This window comes from Eptatretus burgeri, chromosome 6, assembly GCF_056783735.1.
Source record: "Eptatretus burgeri isolate ZD-2024b chromosome 6, Ebu_testis_v1, whole genome shotgun sequence".
Lineage (NCBI taxonomy): Eukaryota > Metazoa > Chordata > Myxini > Myxiniformes > Myxinidae > Eptatretus > Eptatretus burgeri.
Genome location: NC_140966.1, coordinates 84,989,888 through 85,004,882, shown reverse-complemented (window position 1 = coordinate 85,004,882; position 14,995 = coordinate 84,989,888). Strand labels below are relative to the sequence as shown.

Sequence of the window (14,995 nt, the reverse complement as noted above, 5' to 3'; positions counted from 1 at the left end):
ATACTGGGCCGGTGTATGCCCCGGTTAAAATAGGTGTACCATATCTCCCTGTGTCATAAGAGGCGACCAGGGTTGCGTCAGGAAGGGCATCCGGCGTAAAACCTGTGCCAAATCAATATGCGGATCGTACAGACGATCCGCTATGGCGACTCCTAACGGGAGCTGCCGAAAGAAGAAGAAGAAGATATATATGTATAATCGAGATTATATGTATATATATATATTTTTTTAAATTTATATTGTATATGTATAGTGTAGATGATATATATATATATATATATACGAGGTGTGTTCAAAAAGTATCCAACCTTCATTTTTCGTGCGTAAACAAATGAAGCTAGGGAGGCGTGGTTTGGTGCACGTATGTAGGCGATCCTAATTCGTATGCGTGAATATTTTCCCACCTGCAGAAGCTGTCAGTCGCCGACAGACCGCCGATGAGTGAGGAAGTGCAAGTGAGCGCCGTCGGATTTTCGTTTTTGACAAAATGACGGAAAAACTTGAACAACGCTACCGCATCAAATTTTGTGTAAAGCTTGGCGATTCCCAATTGGAAACGATCCGCAAGATTCAACAGGCCTTCGGGAACGAAGCAATGGGCACCACACAGATAAAAGAGTGGTACAACCACTTCAAAGATGGTCGCACATCAGTGGAAAGTGAAGCACGTTCTGGTAGGCCCTCAGCATCCCGAAATGAGATCGTCATTGACCAAGTGAGGACCCTGCTGATGCAGGATCGTCGAATCACGATCAGAGAACTTGCAGACGAGGCGGACGTCAGCATTTGATCCGTTCATTCCATTGTGATTGAGGATTTGGGCTTAAGGAGAATGTCGGCGAAGTTCGTGCCGAAGCTGCTAACGATCGAGCAGAAGCAACTCCGTTTGGAGATCGCACAGGACATGCTGGAGACTGTGAACAGCGATCCCAACTTCTTAACACAGTGATCACTGGCGATGAGACCACAATGATCCATCATTTTGTCAAAAACGAAAATCCGACGGCGCTCACTTCCACTTCCTCACTCATCGACGGTCTGTCGGCGACTGACAGCTTCTGCAGGAGGGAAAATATTCAGGCATACGGATTAGGATCGCCTACATACGTGCACCAAACCACGCCTCCCGAGCTTCATTTGTTTACGCACGAAAAATTACGGTTGGATACTTTTTGAACACACTTCGTATATGTGTGTGTGTGTATATATATGTATATATATGTATATATATGTATATATATATATATATATATATATATATATATATATACAGTAATCCCCCGCTATATCGCGGTTCACCTATCGCGCCCCCGGTTCATCGTGGGTTTTCCCTTGGAACCTAACTAATTTTTTCTGCGGTTTCCCCCGGTATATCGCAGTAATAATATATAAAATATAAATTATTTAAGCAATAGATTATAACGCGTGGCGCTCGACCAGTCACACAACGCATGGGCCAAAGTTTCGCTTGTGAACTTCGAATATTTTCTTGGTTTTTTTCTACAAGCCCTACGATGCCGACCAAATGCCCTGCACCTTCTCAGGCTTCTGGCAAGGAACCGAAGCGCCAGAGGAAGGTCCTGACGCTCCAGGAGAAGGTTAAGGTGCTCGATATGCTTCAGGAAGGAAAAAGGTTTGCCGTGGTTGGACGAGCACTGCCAAACAAACCAGACCAGATGAGTCTATCTCCGGCACCTCAAACCCGATCACTGCCAAACCGACCAGACCAGACGAGTCGATCTCCGGCACCTCAAACCCGATCACTGCCAAGGCGGCCAGACCAGACGAGTCGATCTCCGGCACCTCGAACCCGATCACTGCCAAGCCGATCAGACCAGACGAGTTTATTTTTTGGGGAGGCATCCATTCATCGAGGATTTTCACTTCTCGCGGGGGGTGGGGGGCGGGTCGGGGGGTTTGGAACGTAACCCCCGCGATAAACGGGGGTTGACTGTATCTGTATATTTATATATATATATAGATATGTATGTATTTATATATATATATATATATATATATATATATATATATATATAAATATATATATACATGTAGATATCTGATGACATATAGATATATTGATTATTATTTATTTGTATAGATTATATGTATATATTGTTATGAATTTGGGAATTTGATTGCCCACAACATACAGGATCCTTTAGTCAGCTATGTCGATAAGTGCTTGTTCCCTAGATAGCTCACCTTTCATTGTTTAAATGTTCAGAAATCGATTAGATGCGCTGCGGATCGATTTAATAGTTAGGGAACGAACAATGGAGATGTCCCTCCCCCTCTTCTGTGAAGAGGAAGAAGAATGACTCAACAACTCCCTCCCACCCATGGTTGAGCGGGGGGGGGGGTGGGGGGAGGGAGCACGAGGGCATGAGTCACGCCGGGATCGGGGGAAGGGCGGAGAAGGCTCAGAGGAGATTTTTCTTTTGGTGAGGGCAGAGTTGGAGGAGGGAGTTGAGAGTAGTCGTTCAGCAGACCGTCGGGTCCTGCTTGGCTTGCGTTAGGGTTGAGGCCTTCGGAAGCTTTTTGCTTCGGCTGGCTCAGTGAGCTTCAGCTGAGGCCTGGCTCGGGAGGAGGTTTCTTGGAGGCTCTTTGCTTTGACAGTTCCGTGAGCTTTGGCTTCTGCTTGGCTCGGGAGAGCTTTTTGCTTCAAGCTGCCCTGTTTGGAACGAAGTTAAGCCAGTCGCTCGGCTCAAGCTGCGAGTAGTGGCTTCTTCTTCTTGGTTCGTGGAGCTCTTTGTTCTCCATTTTGGTTCCCAGCTTGGTGCGACTCATCGACCTCTTTGTGGAGGTGGTTCCTCGGCGAAGCGACGCATGGACGGGAAGGTTCGGCGCCTCGTCTCACCAACACGTGTTGAGAAGCGCGGAAGGTGGTTCTTCGGGGAAGCGACGCATCGACGAGAAGGATCGGTACCTCATCTCACCAGCATGTGTTGAGAAGCATGGAGGATTCGCGGGAGCTCAGGAAGGATCGCGGCTCGGCGATTGGATCCAGCTCGCTCTCGCTGGAGCCCAGGTCCAAACAACTTGATGACCACACGAGGTGGAGAGCTTCGAGATAGGCTCTGGGTTTCAGCTCACCTGTCCTCCGAGCTGGAGCTCATTATTAAAGGTCTCTGCTACCATTTATTGGGTGTGTGTCCGTGGGCCTGTCTAGTAAGTAGGAACTGCTGTTCAGTGCAAGTGACTGTACATAATAGGTTGACGGTTGTAATTCTTTTGTCGTGCTTTTGTTGCTTGTATAATTGCATTCGTGTTTTGCCTTGTTTAATTGCATACGTGCTTTATTATAATAAATGTCCTTGTGTGAATGTAAACCTGTTCGTTGCGTCCATTCCCTCATTGAACTGCCCCATCTTGCACTCGGAATATAGTTGGTTTTTAAATAGCCGATAAATAGAATCGGGTCTGGTGTGGTGTGGCGATAATACACGCTCGGTTATCCCAGAACGGAATGGACCGGTTAAGCGGTTCGTGTCCAAGCAGTCCTTCGCCAAGGTACGGTCCCTCGGTAGGTTACCCGCGTGGGTACTTAGGTGTATCGATATTCGGCGATTGACCCTATTTCGCGTGGGTAGAATACGGACTGGGCCGTGGTGGGATTAAAAACCCACCTGTGACTGGTTTCTGGCATTGTTCCAGAAAGTCACAACTGGATTGTCCGTTCGGTGGGGGAAGCGACCGCTATTGGTTAGACGCGGCCGTTCTCACACCGGCGGGCGGGAATTCTGCAACAATATATATCCTGGTGTTGGCGTAGTGGTTCGGGTAGCGGCCTGGGTTCCGAAAGGTCCTGAGTTCAAGCCCCGTCGGCCGCTTGAATTAATACACACCAGGAGGTTGACTCAGCCTGTCATCCTTCCGAGGTCGGCGAAGTGAGTACCAGTATACTGGGCCCAGTGTAAGCCCCGGTTAAAATAGGTGTACCATATCCCTGTGTTGTAAGCGGCGACCAGGGTTGCGTCAGGAAAGGCATCCGGCGTAAAAACTGTGCCAAATCATTATGCGGATCATAACGGATGATCCGCTGTCGTGACCCCTAACGGGAGCAGCCGGACTAAGAAGAAGATATATACCGTATATATATATATATATATATATATATATATATATATATATATATATATATATATATATATATATATATATATATATATATATATATATCTATATCGACTTTAACATGGCATGTGTTTAAAACATGGGAATGCCAATGGATTGGTTGTTTTTCTAGTAAGGCCAAGTCTTAAAGGGTCTTCAGGATCTACAGTCTTATGGTTTTGTCGGGTCTTTTGGGTCCTCTGGAACTTTTTCGGACTTTTAGGTCTAAAAGGGTGTTCAAAGTTTCAAGGGGTCTCAGCAGTCTAAAGGGTTAAGAGGACATTCCAATAGTATGCAATTAATAGACAAAAATTATGACACACATGCATTCCTCATCCATTTGTAGGAGATTGAATTGAAGGGGACTGGATAGAGACCCGGATTTGGGATTTGGCCCATTACCACATGGCAAGAAGGTGCGAGAGCAGTGCTATAGTTGACCCTGCCTTCTAGGGCCCTGGTGTGTGGTCAAAACGTCAAATACCAAAAATTTCACTTTTGAAAAATTTTTTTTTTCTTCTTTAGGTTAGTGGCAGGATTTGCATTCCGGCCACCATAAAACACTTAATTCTGCAAAACCCATGAAGGCAAAGAAAACTGAAACCTCACTCCATGGGAGTACCTCCTGTGCTGCTGCCCTTCGCAAGCCAGCTCACCGGATGACGGGATGGGGGCAAAGCCTTCGGGACACACATTCATTGATAGGAGGAAAAGCATGGGGTAAACTTCCTGGGTCATATTGCGGTGGTGTGGTGCTGTGGTGTCGTCCAGGCAGCGGTGTCCTTGGGTTAAGCTCAGGTTATCCTTTGGGTGGGTACTTGCAATGTACTATTCCCAAGAGAGGATGATCACCTGTCTCTGTTATCATCTGAGCTCCAGATTAAGCGTTTAAATATCATTATGCAGCACTCTGAGGTTCGGAGACTGGATGATGGTGAGTTTATGTTGGGTGGTTACATCTACGATTGGTCTGGTTGCTCTGATAGTTACCACACCAAGGAGTTGCTGTAGCTGTTGCTGTAATTGCTGTTGAGTTGGATATCAGGGGTGTTACTATCCCTATTGCTGACTCTCCAATCAACTGTGGTCCACCTTCGTTTGTGGAAACACAGGCTGTGGTGAAACGGTTGAAATTGTGTGAAGCTCCTGGGATCTGTCTCATCCATGCTGAACTTCTCAAGGCTGGTAGACATATTGTACTTGTGTCTTTTCATGCAGTTCTCTGCTCTGTTTGGAACACAGGCATCATCATCCCAACTGATTGGAAGAGGAGCCTAGTTGTCTTTCTCTGGAAAGGGAAGGGTGATTGCCAGGACTGCAACAACTACCGAGGGGTGACTACTGCCAGTGCCAGGCAAGGTCTTTGCTTGAATCATTCCTGATAGGGTTCTTCACCATCTGCTTGAGCACCAGCACCCAGAGTAGCCAGGCTTTACACTAAGGACGTCCATGATTGACCATATCATTGCCCTTTGGGTCCTCACCGAACGCAGATGCGAGTTTCGGCAGGGGCTGCTCGCAGCCTATGTTGATCTCAAAAGCGTTTGATTCAGTGAATCAGGATGCTCTCTGGAGGATTCTCAGTCTTAGTGGGGTGCCACAAAACTGATCAATCTGATGTCTGAATTATACTCTGGTACTGAGAGTGCTGTGAGATATGATAGTTCCATCTCTGACTTATTTCCAGCATCGGGTGTGTACTGGCCCCCACACTTTTCCGCACTTGTATGGACTGGATTCTGTGGAAGATGTCGGAGAGATCAAGGTGCGGAGCATCGTTTGGGAGTGTCAAGATCTCTGACCTTGATTTGGCAGACGATGCAGTCATCTTTTGGGTCCCTCAAGGCGCTGAATGAAGTGTCGGAGTCACTGGGATTACGGGTTTCCTAGGTGACAACTGAGATCCAGGCCTTCAATGATGTATTGATCAGGTTGCGGTAGGTTGATCAGCATCTCAAGGAGATGGGGATGAGCCAGGCGTCTTCCTGGTCGAGGGGGGGGGGGTGGGGACGTGGCCGGACGAAGGCCTATGGTGTACCGGCGGAAAGTGTATATAGCGACCTGTTGCTCCGGCACATGCTCCTACACCTTACTTTGTCTGACCTGCAATTACGGGCACAGTTTTTAATATCTTGCAGTGAGACTTTGTATTTACGATCAACATTAGGGATGCATGAAATATGCAACAATTCATTGGATTTGACCGCCGGTTTATGTGCCAGGGATGGGGACTTGGAGTCACCGGGGTGAAGATATAAGTTGTTTTTCTTCAACTCAAAATTTTATGTTGGGCAATTCCTGGTGGAACTTTTTGCCATCTTTCAACGTTGCTTGAGGTGGGAAGTGAGGGGATTTGTGATGATGCGCCATCGACTTTGCTCTCGTTTTTCTTGTGTGCAGTTGTTTTTTCAAGACTTCAACCGTCGACCCTAATGGATGAACCAGAAATACAAGCAAACTTAATTTTCAATAGACTATGCATACTGATGACTTATTTCTACTTTTATTATTTGAAGACTTCAACTGTGGACCCTAAGGGATGGACTATCGAGGGCCAGGGTTATGTGTGGAATTGGTTGTGAGACCTCTTGCTGAGGGATATCACTGAAACGTTGGGTCTTAAACTCCACTACCGATCCATCTATTACCCCGTGCAGTTAGGCAAGTAAGGACAAAACAAAAAGCACTGTTCAAGTTTATTCTCAGTCGTCCTTTCCATGTCTTTCATCATAAGTGTGATGTATTTGGTCTGGCTTCACCCCCACCTCCTCCCTCCCCCTCCCTTGGGGTCTATTTCCAAGCTTATTTTGGAAATCTATCATTAGAAATTCTGAGTATATGCCCAGGATAGTCTCTGCAGACATTCACACTGGGAGCTTGTAAGTTTTTCTTTGATCTCTCTGTTGGTCTTCCAAGTCTCCACCCCATGCAGCAGCACTGAGATAGGATTATTGTGAAATAATTTCAGTTTTGCCTTATCCCTGATGACTTTGCATTTCAAACTACACCACTTAAAGGGTCCAAAGTGGGACGCCAGTACTATTAGTGCTGCAGAAAAAATTCCTTTTTGCTTTCGGTCGTGTATCGTAAAGATAGTAATTTTCTCTACAGACCGTTCCTCGGTAATGTTGATCCTGAAGGTCAGTTCGGCATTATAGGAGACCCACAATAGGTTGTTACTGATGATGGGGCTCTCTAAGGACTTTATATTAACCATCTTTTCCTGCTGATCATGTCATAAAGGTAAAAACAATGTTGTTTGTTTGACCATGCTTTTTTTACATATGGGTCAAGGTGCAAGTGCTTTGTTTGAGCAGGTTTTATCATGAACTGGCTGACAGCTTAGCCAGTAGTTCTCTATCTTTTTATTTATTTATTATTTCAGGTTCACATTTTTCGAGTTTGCTCGATCTTCGCGGCACACCGATTCAAATAGTTCCATGTGTCAATGTGTATCATATTTTCATCACCCACTAAATATTGGAAGGAAAAGTAAAAATAACCTTTTCCATCGAGATGAGCAAATTATAACGAACGTCATGCTTTTAAAATCACTAAAATATTTCAATTGGTTCACAAAATATTTCAACCAATGATATAAGTCAAATTGAAGTTTTTATTATGGAAGAAAATCCTATAAAGGAGATTATAAACTTAATCTTTTTCAAAAACACTTCTCTCAAATGTGTCATTAATGATCACAAGGAAGTGAAATTATTTATTTAAAACTGTTCCCAGAGGCAATCAAGTGAGAAATTGAATTCCCGAACTTTCATCTGACACTCGTGAGAAACTTGCGCCTGCCTTGAGGAACAGAGGCGCTTGATGTTCGGTTCGGCTCTATGCTGGAAAAAGCTACACCAAGTTATTGATCCAGGCTCTGTCGATATGAGATCAAGTTGTTCTTGATAAGTGAGAATATAACAGCAGCTTGGTATTAATATATCAGCGATGTTTTTTATTTTCCTCAAATTATGAGAGTACCACGGCACATTAGGGACCGTCACGGAACAACCATTGCGAACCATTGATCTCGAGGAATGCACACTCGCTTCCAAACTGTCTTCCCTGGGTTTGAATCCTGCACAGGTATTAAATGGTCATCCTGGTGTTTAACAGGCAGGGTGATTCATCAATGTGAGTGCTGTCCCTCAGGTGGACGTTAGACTGGGTGTTACATCAAACCGACATTAGTTGGTGGATGTTAAAGATCCCACAGCGTCCTTCACAAAGAGAAGGCGAGATATCATCAGCACCATGAATAAATTCCAAATCCTTGCCCTCACCAGCAGAGGGCATTGCATCAGCGGCACAGCCGTGTCCTCAGCCAATGATGCTACCCCGCAGCCTTGTGCTGCACACGAACAAAGAAGATCCCAAACTTTGGCCTTTATGTGTTTCACTGTCATGTTTGGGTGTTTTTAAACTTTAATTTTTTTTTTGGGGGGGGGGGGTTAAAAGCGTCTCTTTATGGAGATAAACACAGAAACAGCAGGTATATCTGATGTGACCAGGCATTTTGTCCTTGGGGCCAAGAGTGACCACATTGCATGATTCGAGGCATTTTTGGTCTTTGGTGCAAGACTCGTGAGTTGTTCCAGGTGGTTGATTTGTTTATGTGTAGTGAGCTGAAACGTGAGTTGCAGCCTTCGGTCATTGGGGGATGATTGACAAACTGTTTGGCACAGTTCTGTGAAAGTTGCGACATTTTCCAGAAAACAAGAGAGATTGCTCATTGTAACTTATTAACTTGGATTAGCTCCAGTACATTGCTTTTTAGGATACCAGAATTGGCTGTTGTGTCTTTCAATGGATCAGCCCCAAAAAAGTTTGATTTAAAGAAAAATAATTTAAGCTGACATGCATCAAACTACTATTAGTTGCCCATGAACGTGATTGGCGTTGTAGACAGTCTCTGACGTTTATGATTTATGATTATCATAAATCGGCTCCTTCCTCTTCTTCCCTCCCTCCACTTTTTATCCCCCGCTGCGTGGCGGAAAGGGGATATTGTTGTCACCCAGGGCGTCCGGCTGTCCGTCCGTCTGTCCGTCCGTCTGTCCGTCCGTCCGTCCGTCTGGGCGTCAACATTTATAGCTGTGAGTGTGATAACTCATAAACTGTTCATCATATCTATTTGAAATTCGGGTCACACATGTACCACCTGAAAAGGAAGAACCCTATTGATTTTGGGGTTGGCCGGATACAAGATGGCCGACTGGGGCGGCCATCTTGAAAAAACATGTTTTTTGTAATAAATGGAAAACCGCTTATCTGATTTCAATTATTTTTGGTTACTACGTTCCTCACCCCTGGGGAACTTTTTCGAGATGATGACCAAATGGTGTCTTGTTTCCAATTCACCTCCCTCATTATCTGGAATATGTATGACCTTTTTCATTCAATGGCAGGGGATTCCCCATCTCTGATGGTATATTTTAACCCTCTATATTAAAAAAATCAACCTACACAGCTTTTCCAGTTACTGTGAAAGACAGATGTGGTGGTTCATTGCTGTTCCTAAAGTTGACGTTCCTCTTATAATGGGTACACACATTAACATAATTTGTCAGAGAAGAAATTGTTGTCTTAACTCCCAGACCCGCTCTCCCTGCATTTTGTAAATGTTTGCTTTGCTGTTTAAAATGTCACCATCTACATTTCATGACCAACAAACGATTCTAATTGATCAAGTAAAATGCAAAGATGAATCAAGGTTGATGGACGGAGCGATCTTGTTCTTCGAACCAATTTGATGCAAAATTGGCAGGTTGTGATTAGCAGCGATAATTAGAATGATGAGAGTTACGAATGGATCAGGTCAGGTCAGGTATGGGAGCATGCGCCAGAGCAGCACGTCGCTGCGTGCACTTTCCACCGGTACTCCAGGGGCCTCCGTCTGGCCATCCCCCAGGCAGATGCCAGGCCCATCCCCATCTCCTTGAGATGCCAATCAACCTGCAGCAACCAGGAGGCATGTGGTTGGCCCATTGGCCTCCTCCACTCACAAGACTCCCTCGCTGAGAGAATCTGGTGAGCAGGATCAGCATCAGGAAAACGAGCCACATGTCCATACAGCCGCAGCTGATGCTCACGGACTATGCAGAAAACAAATCTCATTTGAGTCTCTCTCAGCAACCGCTCGTTGGACACAAAGTCTGACCAGCAATAGCCAAGGATTCTCTGAAGAGACCTGGTACCAAAGGAATGAAGTTTCCATCACAGATCCTTGGTCAGAGTCCAAGTCTCGCATCCATAGAGCAAGACTGGAAGCACCAAGGACCTGAAGACTCGGACTTTTGTCCTCCCGCACAGGTACCGGCAGTGCCACACCCCATTATCCAGTGAATCCATGACTCCCCAGGCCCGACCCAGACATCAATTAACCTCTGACTCGCAGCCAGCAGAGACATGAATATCACTGCCAAGGGAAGTGAATCTCTCCACGACCTCAACATCCTCACCACAAACAAGCACAGACAGGACAGCGGCATCCAAGATGTCATTGAAAGCCTGGATCTTAGTTTCGACTCAGGAAACCCGTAATCTCAGTGGCTCCGACTCCTCATTCAGCACCTTGAGGGCCCCCAAAAGGATATCTAAAGTCTCCGCAAAGATGACTGCATCATCTGCGAAATCAATGTCAGAGATCTTGAAATTCCCAAACGATGCACCGCAGCTTGATCTCTCCGACATCCTCCCGAGAAACCAGTCCGTACAAGAGCTGAAAAGTGTGGGGGTGAGTACACACCCCTGACGAACTCCAGTAACAACTGGAAATAAGTCAGAGATGGTACCACCACATCTCACAGCACTCTCAGAACCAGAGTAGAGTTCAGACATCAGATCGATCGGTTTTGGTGGCACCCCACGAAGACCAAGAATCCTCCAGAGGGCATCCTGATTCACAGAACCGAACGCTTTACAGAGCTAAACATAGGCTGCAAGCAGCCCCTGCCGAAATTCTCATCTGCGTTCGGTGAGGACACGAAGAGCAAGGATATGGTCAATTGTTGACCTCCTTGGTGTAAAGCCTAACTGCTCTGGATGCTGGTGCTCAAGCAGATGATGGCGAACCCTGTCAATAATTATCCCAGCAAAGACCTTGCCCAGCACTGAGAGCAGCATCACCCCTCGGTAGTTGTTGCAGTCTTGGCGATAACCCATCCCTTTCCAGAGAGGGACAACAAGGCCCCTCTTCCAGTCAGTTGGGATGATGCCTGTGTTCCAGGCAGAGCACAGAACTGCATGCAACGACATGAGTGCAGCATTTCCACCAGCCTTGAGAAGTTCAGCATGGATGCCACAGATCCCTGGAGCTTTCCCCAAATTTCAACCGATTCACAGCAGCCTGTGTTTCCACAAGCGAAGGTGGACCACAGTTGATTGGAGGGTCAGCAACAGGGATTGTAACACCCCTGACATCCAACTCGACAGCTGGGGGATCAGCCTGGTACAACCGCTCAAAGTAACCGGCCCAGCGGGCCTTCACTTCAGACTCCTCTGTCAAGAGTCTACCACTCTCTGCTTTTACTGCAGTACACCAAGGGATGGGCTTGGATGAACGCAATGCGCGAATTCCTCTGTAACCAGGGCAAGAATCCCTTGACCACAGGTGATTCTCTACCCCCTCACAGATTCCTCGCACATAGGCCTCCTTGTCCACCCTTGGTGCACGTACCGTTTTACGCCTCAGCTACCTGAACAGCTCGGCTCTGCCATTCAGCCTGGCCCTGCAACTCTGGTCAATGGTATCCAGTGTCCCTTGAGAGACAAAATTCTTCTTTGCCCTGCGGTGAGTTCTAAGACATCCACCGGCAAAATCAAGGACGGTGGTCTTGAAGGCACTCCACAACTCTTCAGGACCCCCCCAAAGCATCCAGACACCCCAAATGTGCACTCAGCCTGTTTGCAAACTCCTCAGCTACCCTCTCCTCTTTGAGCTTGCCAACATCCACCCGAGGCTGGGATGGTACCATTCTCCTGGATTTAAGGTGCAACTTCAGGGTTGCTACAACAAGCCGGTGGTCAGTATTGAGGAACTGGGCACTCCGGTAGACCCTGCAGTTCTGGATAATCCTCCAGTGACCATCAACCAGGACATGGTCAATCTCCTTTGCCACACCACCAGCGTTGGAATACCAAGTCCAACGATGAGCTTCTGGGCGCTGAAACCATGAACCGGCCAGCCTAAGTTTAGGACTTCTTGCAAAGTCAAGGAACTTAGTGCTATTCTGGTTCATAGTTCCTGACCCATGGGGACTAACACACGTCTCATAACCATCCCTTTCAGTTCCAGTCAATGCATTGAAATCCCCCAAGACTTGAAGTGTATCTTTTCTGGGGCACTGATCAAGCACAGACTCGAGCGTGGCATAGAATGCATCCTTCACGGTGAGATCACTTGCCTCAGTCGGAGCATCCAGGGAAATGACCAGGGAAATGACCCCTAAGGAGTGACGAGTCCTTAGTCTCATAATATGCTCATTGCCCGGTGTTACCTCAATTATCATTGGAGTCAGCTTATTGGACACAGCTACAGCAACTCCTTGGGAAGGGTAACCATCAGAGCGACCAGACCAATAGTAGGTGTAACCACCCACCATGATCTCGCCGCAATCCTGTCTCTGAACCTCAGAGAGTGCTGCAATACCGATGTCCAAACTCTTGAGCTCAGATGATAACAGAGACAGGTGATCATCCTCTCTCCGGGATAGGACATTCCAAGCACCCACCCGAAGGGACCGCCTCAGGTTAACCCAAGGATACCGCCGTCTGGTGGACGACATCTCAGCACCACTCCGACACACTCTCCCGCAATCTGACCCGAGAATGCTACCCCGTGGTTTCCCTCCTATCATCAAAGATTGGGGGTCCCGAAGACTTTGCCCCAATCCCGTCATCCGGTGAGCTGCCCTGCGAAGGGAAGCTGCAGAGGAGGTACTCCCACGGAGTGGGTTTTCAGATTTCTTTGCGTTTTTGTGTTTTGTGGAATGAAGGGTTTTACGATGGCCGGAGTGCAAATCCTGCCACCAACCTCCTAATAAGAAGTAACCCAACTGCAGGAGGACGTCCGCAGACACAGTTGGGCACTAGATATGGATGGCCGTTCGCTCACAAGGAGCTCCTCCGCCCTTTGACAGGTTTTGTTTTTAATCCTGCTGGGTGTCATATCCAAACACCCTCCTCACCAGAACACCTGGTGGGGTCCACGGTTTAGTCATCGACAACCCGACCATGGAACAGGTTCGTAGAGGTTTACATGATACGTGTAGCAAGTCACAGATCTAATCTGGCCTGACCTGACATTGGGTGCTTATTTTAAATAAATAAATAAATATTACAAGTGGAAAGTTACTTCTTCTTTCTGTTTTATTTATTTATTTATTTATTTATTTTTGACTTCACTTACATTGACCTCCCTGCAGGTGCCGTTACGTGATGCGTTTGGAGCTGTGCCATTCAACACCTTTCCCTCATCGGACCAAATAACATCGTTTGGGACTTCTCCAATGTCTCTTGGGATTTCTCCACGGCAACCAGAGCCCTCCCCATTACTTCTCGGAGACTTGTCGCATCAAATTGCATCACCACCTTTACGACAAAGCAGCGGCAATGTGGCACTCATGAATGCACTAGGTGTGTCCCTCTTGAATACTTATTGATGCTTTTTGCATTACTTTATAAACTGCTGGGTGTCCTCTCAGGTGAAACCAATTTTTTTGGTTATTAAACATATTGTGGGTGTGGGGGTGTGGAATGATAGAGAACATATGGAGCAAAGGCTGCAATCTCTCCACATTTGTAATTGCATTCTTTCTATTCCTTCTGTTCCACTCCCACCCTTCCTTCAGACTCCATGACACTTGGTCCAAGCCCTTATTCCAACCCCTGGCCACAGCAGGCCCAACAGCACCAGCAGGCCTATTTTCCAGGTCCATTATCCCCAGAAACATCCTGGAAGCCAATTCAGGGAACCCTTGCGCCTGCCATAGCATCTTCCTGGACTCCTGCTTATTCTTCAGCCAACGTTTTAAGTCCTGGACTCAAACCTCAACCTCGCAATATTCTGTCATCAGTCCATGGAGAGATGAGCATGTTGTCTGAAGAGGAAAAGCGGAGGAAAGCCAATCGAGATATGTTTAAGGTGCTGGACTTGGTGGGCTTTAAAGCTAAATCAATGCAATATTTAATACTAGCAAAGGTACCCAGCGTCGCCCGGCAATGCCGGGTCAATCTTCCCACCCATTCCCCTGCCTTCTACCACCACCACCTCACTCCTTTCACTCCACCCACTCCTGCCACCTCCACCCTTTCCCTCCCTCCTCCCACCTCCACCCTATCCCTCCCTCCTCCCACCTCCACCCTTTTCCTCCCTCCCACCTCCACACTTCCCCTCCCTCCCTCCTCCCTCCTCCCCCCTCCACACTTTCCCTCCCTCCCTCCTCCCACCTAAACCATTTCCCTCCCTCCCTCCTCCCACCTCCACCCTTTCCCTCCCTCCCACCTCCACCCTTTCCCTCCCTCCCGCCTCCCACCTCAATACTTCCCCTCCCAGCGATGCCGCATTGCAGCATGTGGAGTCAGAATTGGGAGGAAGCAGTGTACAATAATTGATTTAATTGATTAATTGCATAATTAAAATATACAAATATTAATCGTAAAATAATTTCGTATTCAATTAGCTGATAGCATATCTAAACTACCACCGTTTCATCCGAATCTGTAACTTTTTGAAAATTAAGTAATTAACCCCAAAAAAATTAAATAAATGATTAATCAATAAACTAAGAATATCCTTTGTGGCCAAATCACTTGTTCACCGTCATGTCCAAATATCAGCTTCCTCACTCAAAAGGTGTCTGAGATATTGCTGGGA

General features: G+C 46.7%; 1 protein-coding gene across 6 annotated transcripts in view; it reads left to right on the top strand.

Moving 5' to 3' along the window:
- LOC147025229 (disabled homolog 1-like) overlaps positions 1-14,995 on the top strand; it is a 133,259-nt gene that overhangs the window by 115,967 nt on the left and 2,297 nt on the right. For all 6 annotated transcript variants that reach the window (XM_085885992.1, XM_085885990.1, XM_085885991.1 and 3 more), the window contains 2 exons: positions 13,545-13,755; positions 13,971-14,263. In XM_085885992.1, coding sequence (XP_085742118.1) covers positions 13,545-13,755; positions 13,971-14,263 — 504 coding nt within the window. The remainder of the gene's footprint in view (positions 1-13,544; positions 13,756-13,970; positions 14,264-14,995) is intronic.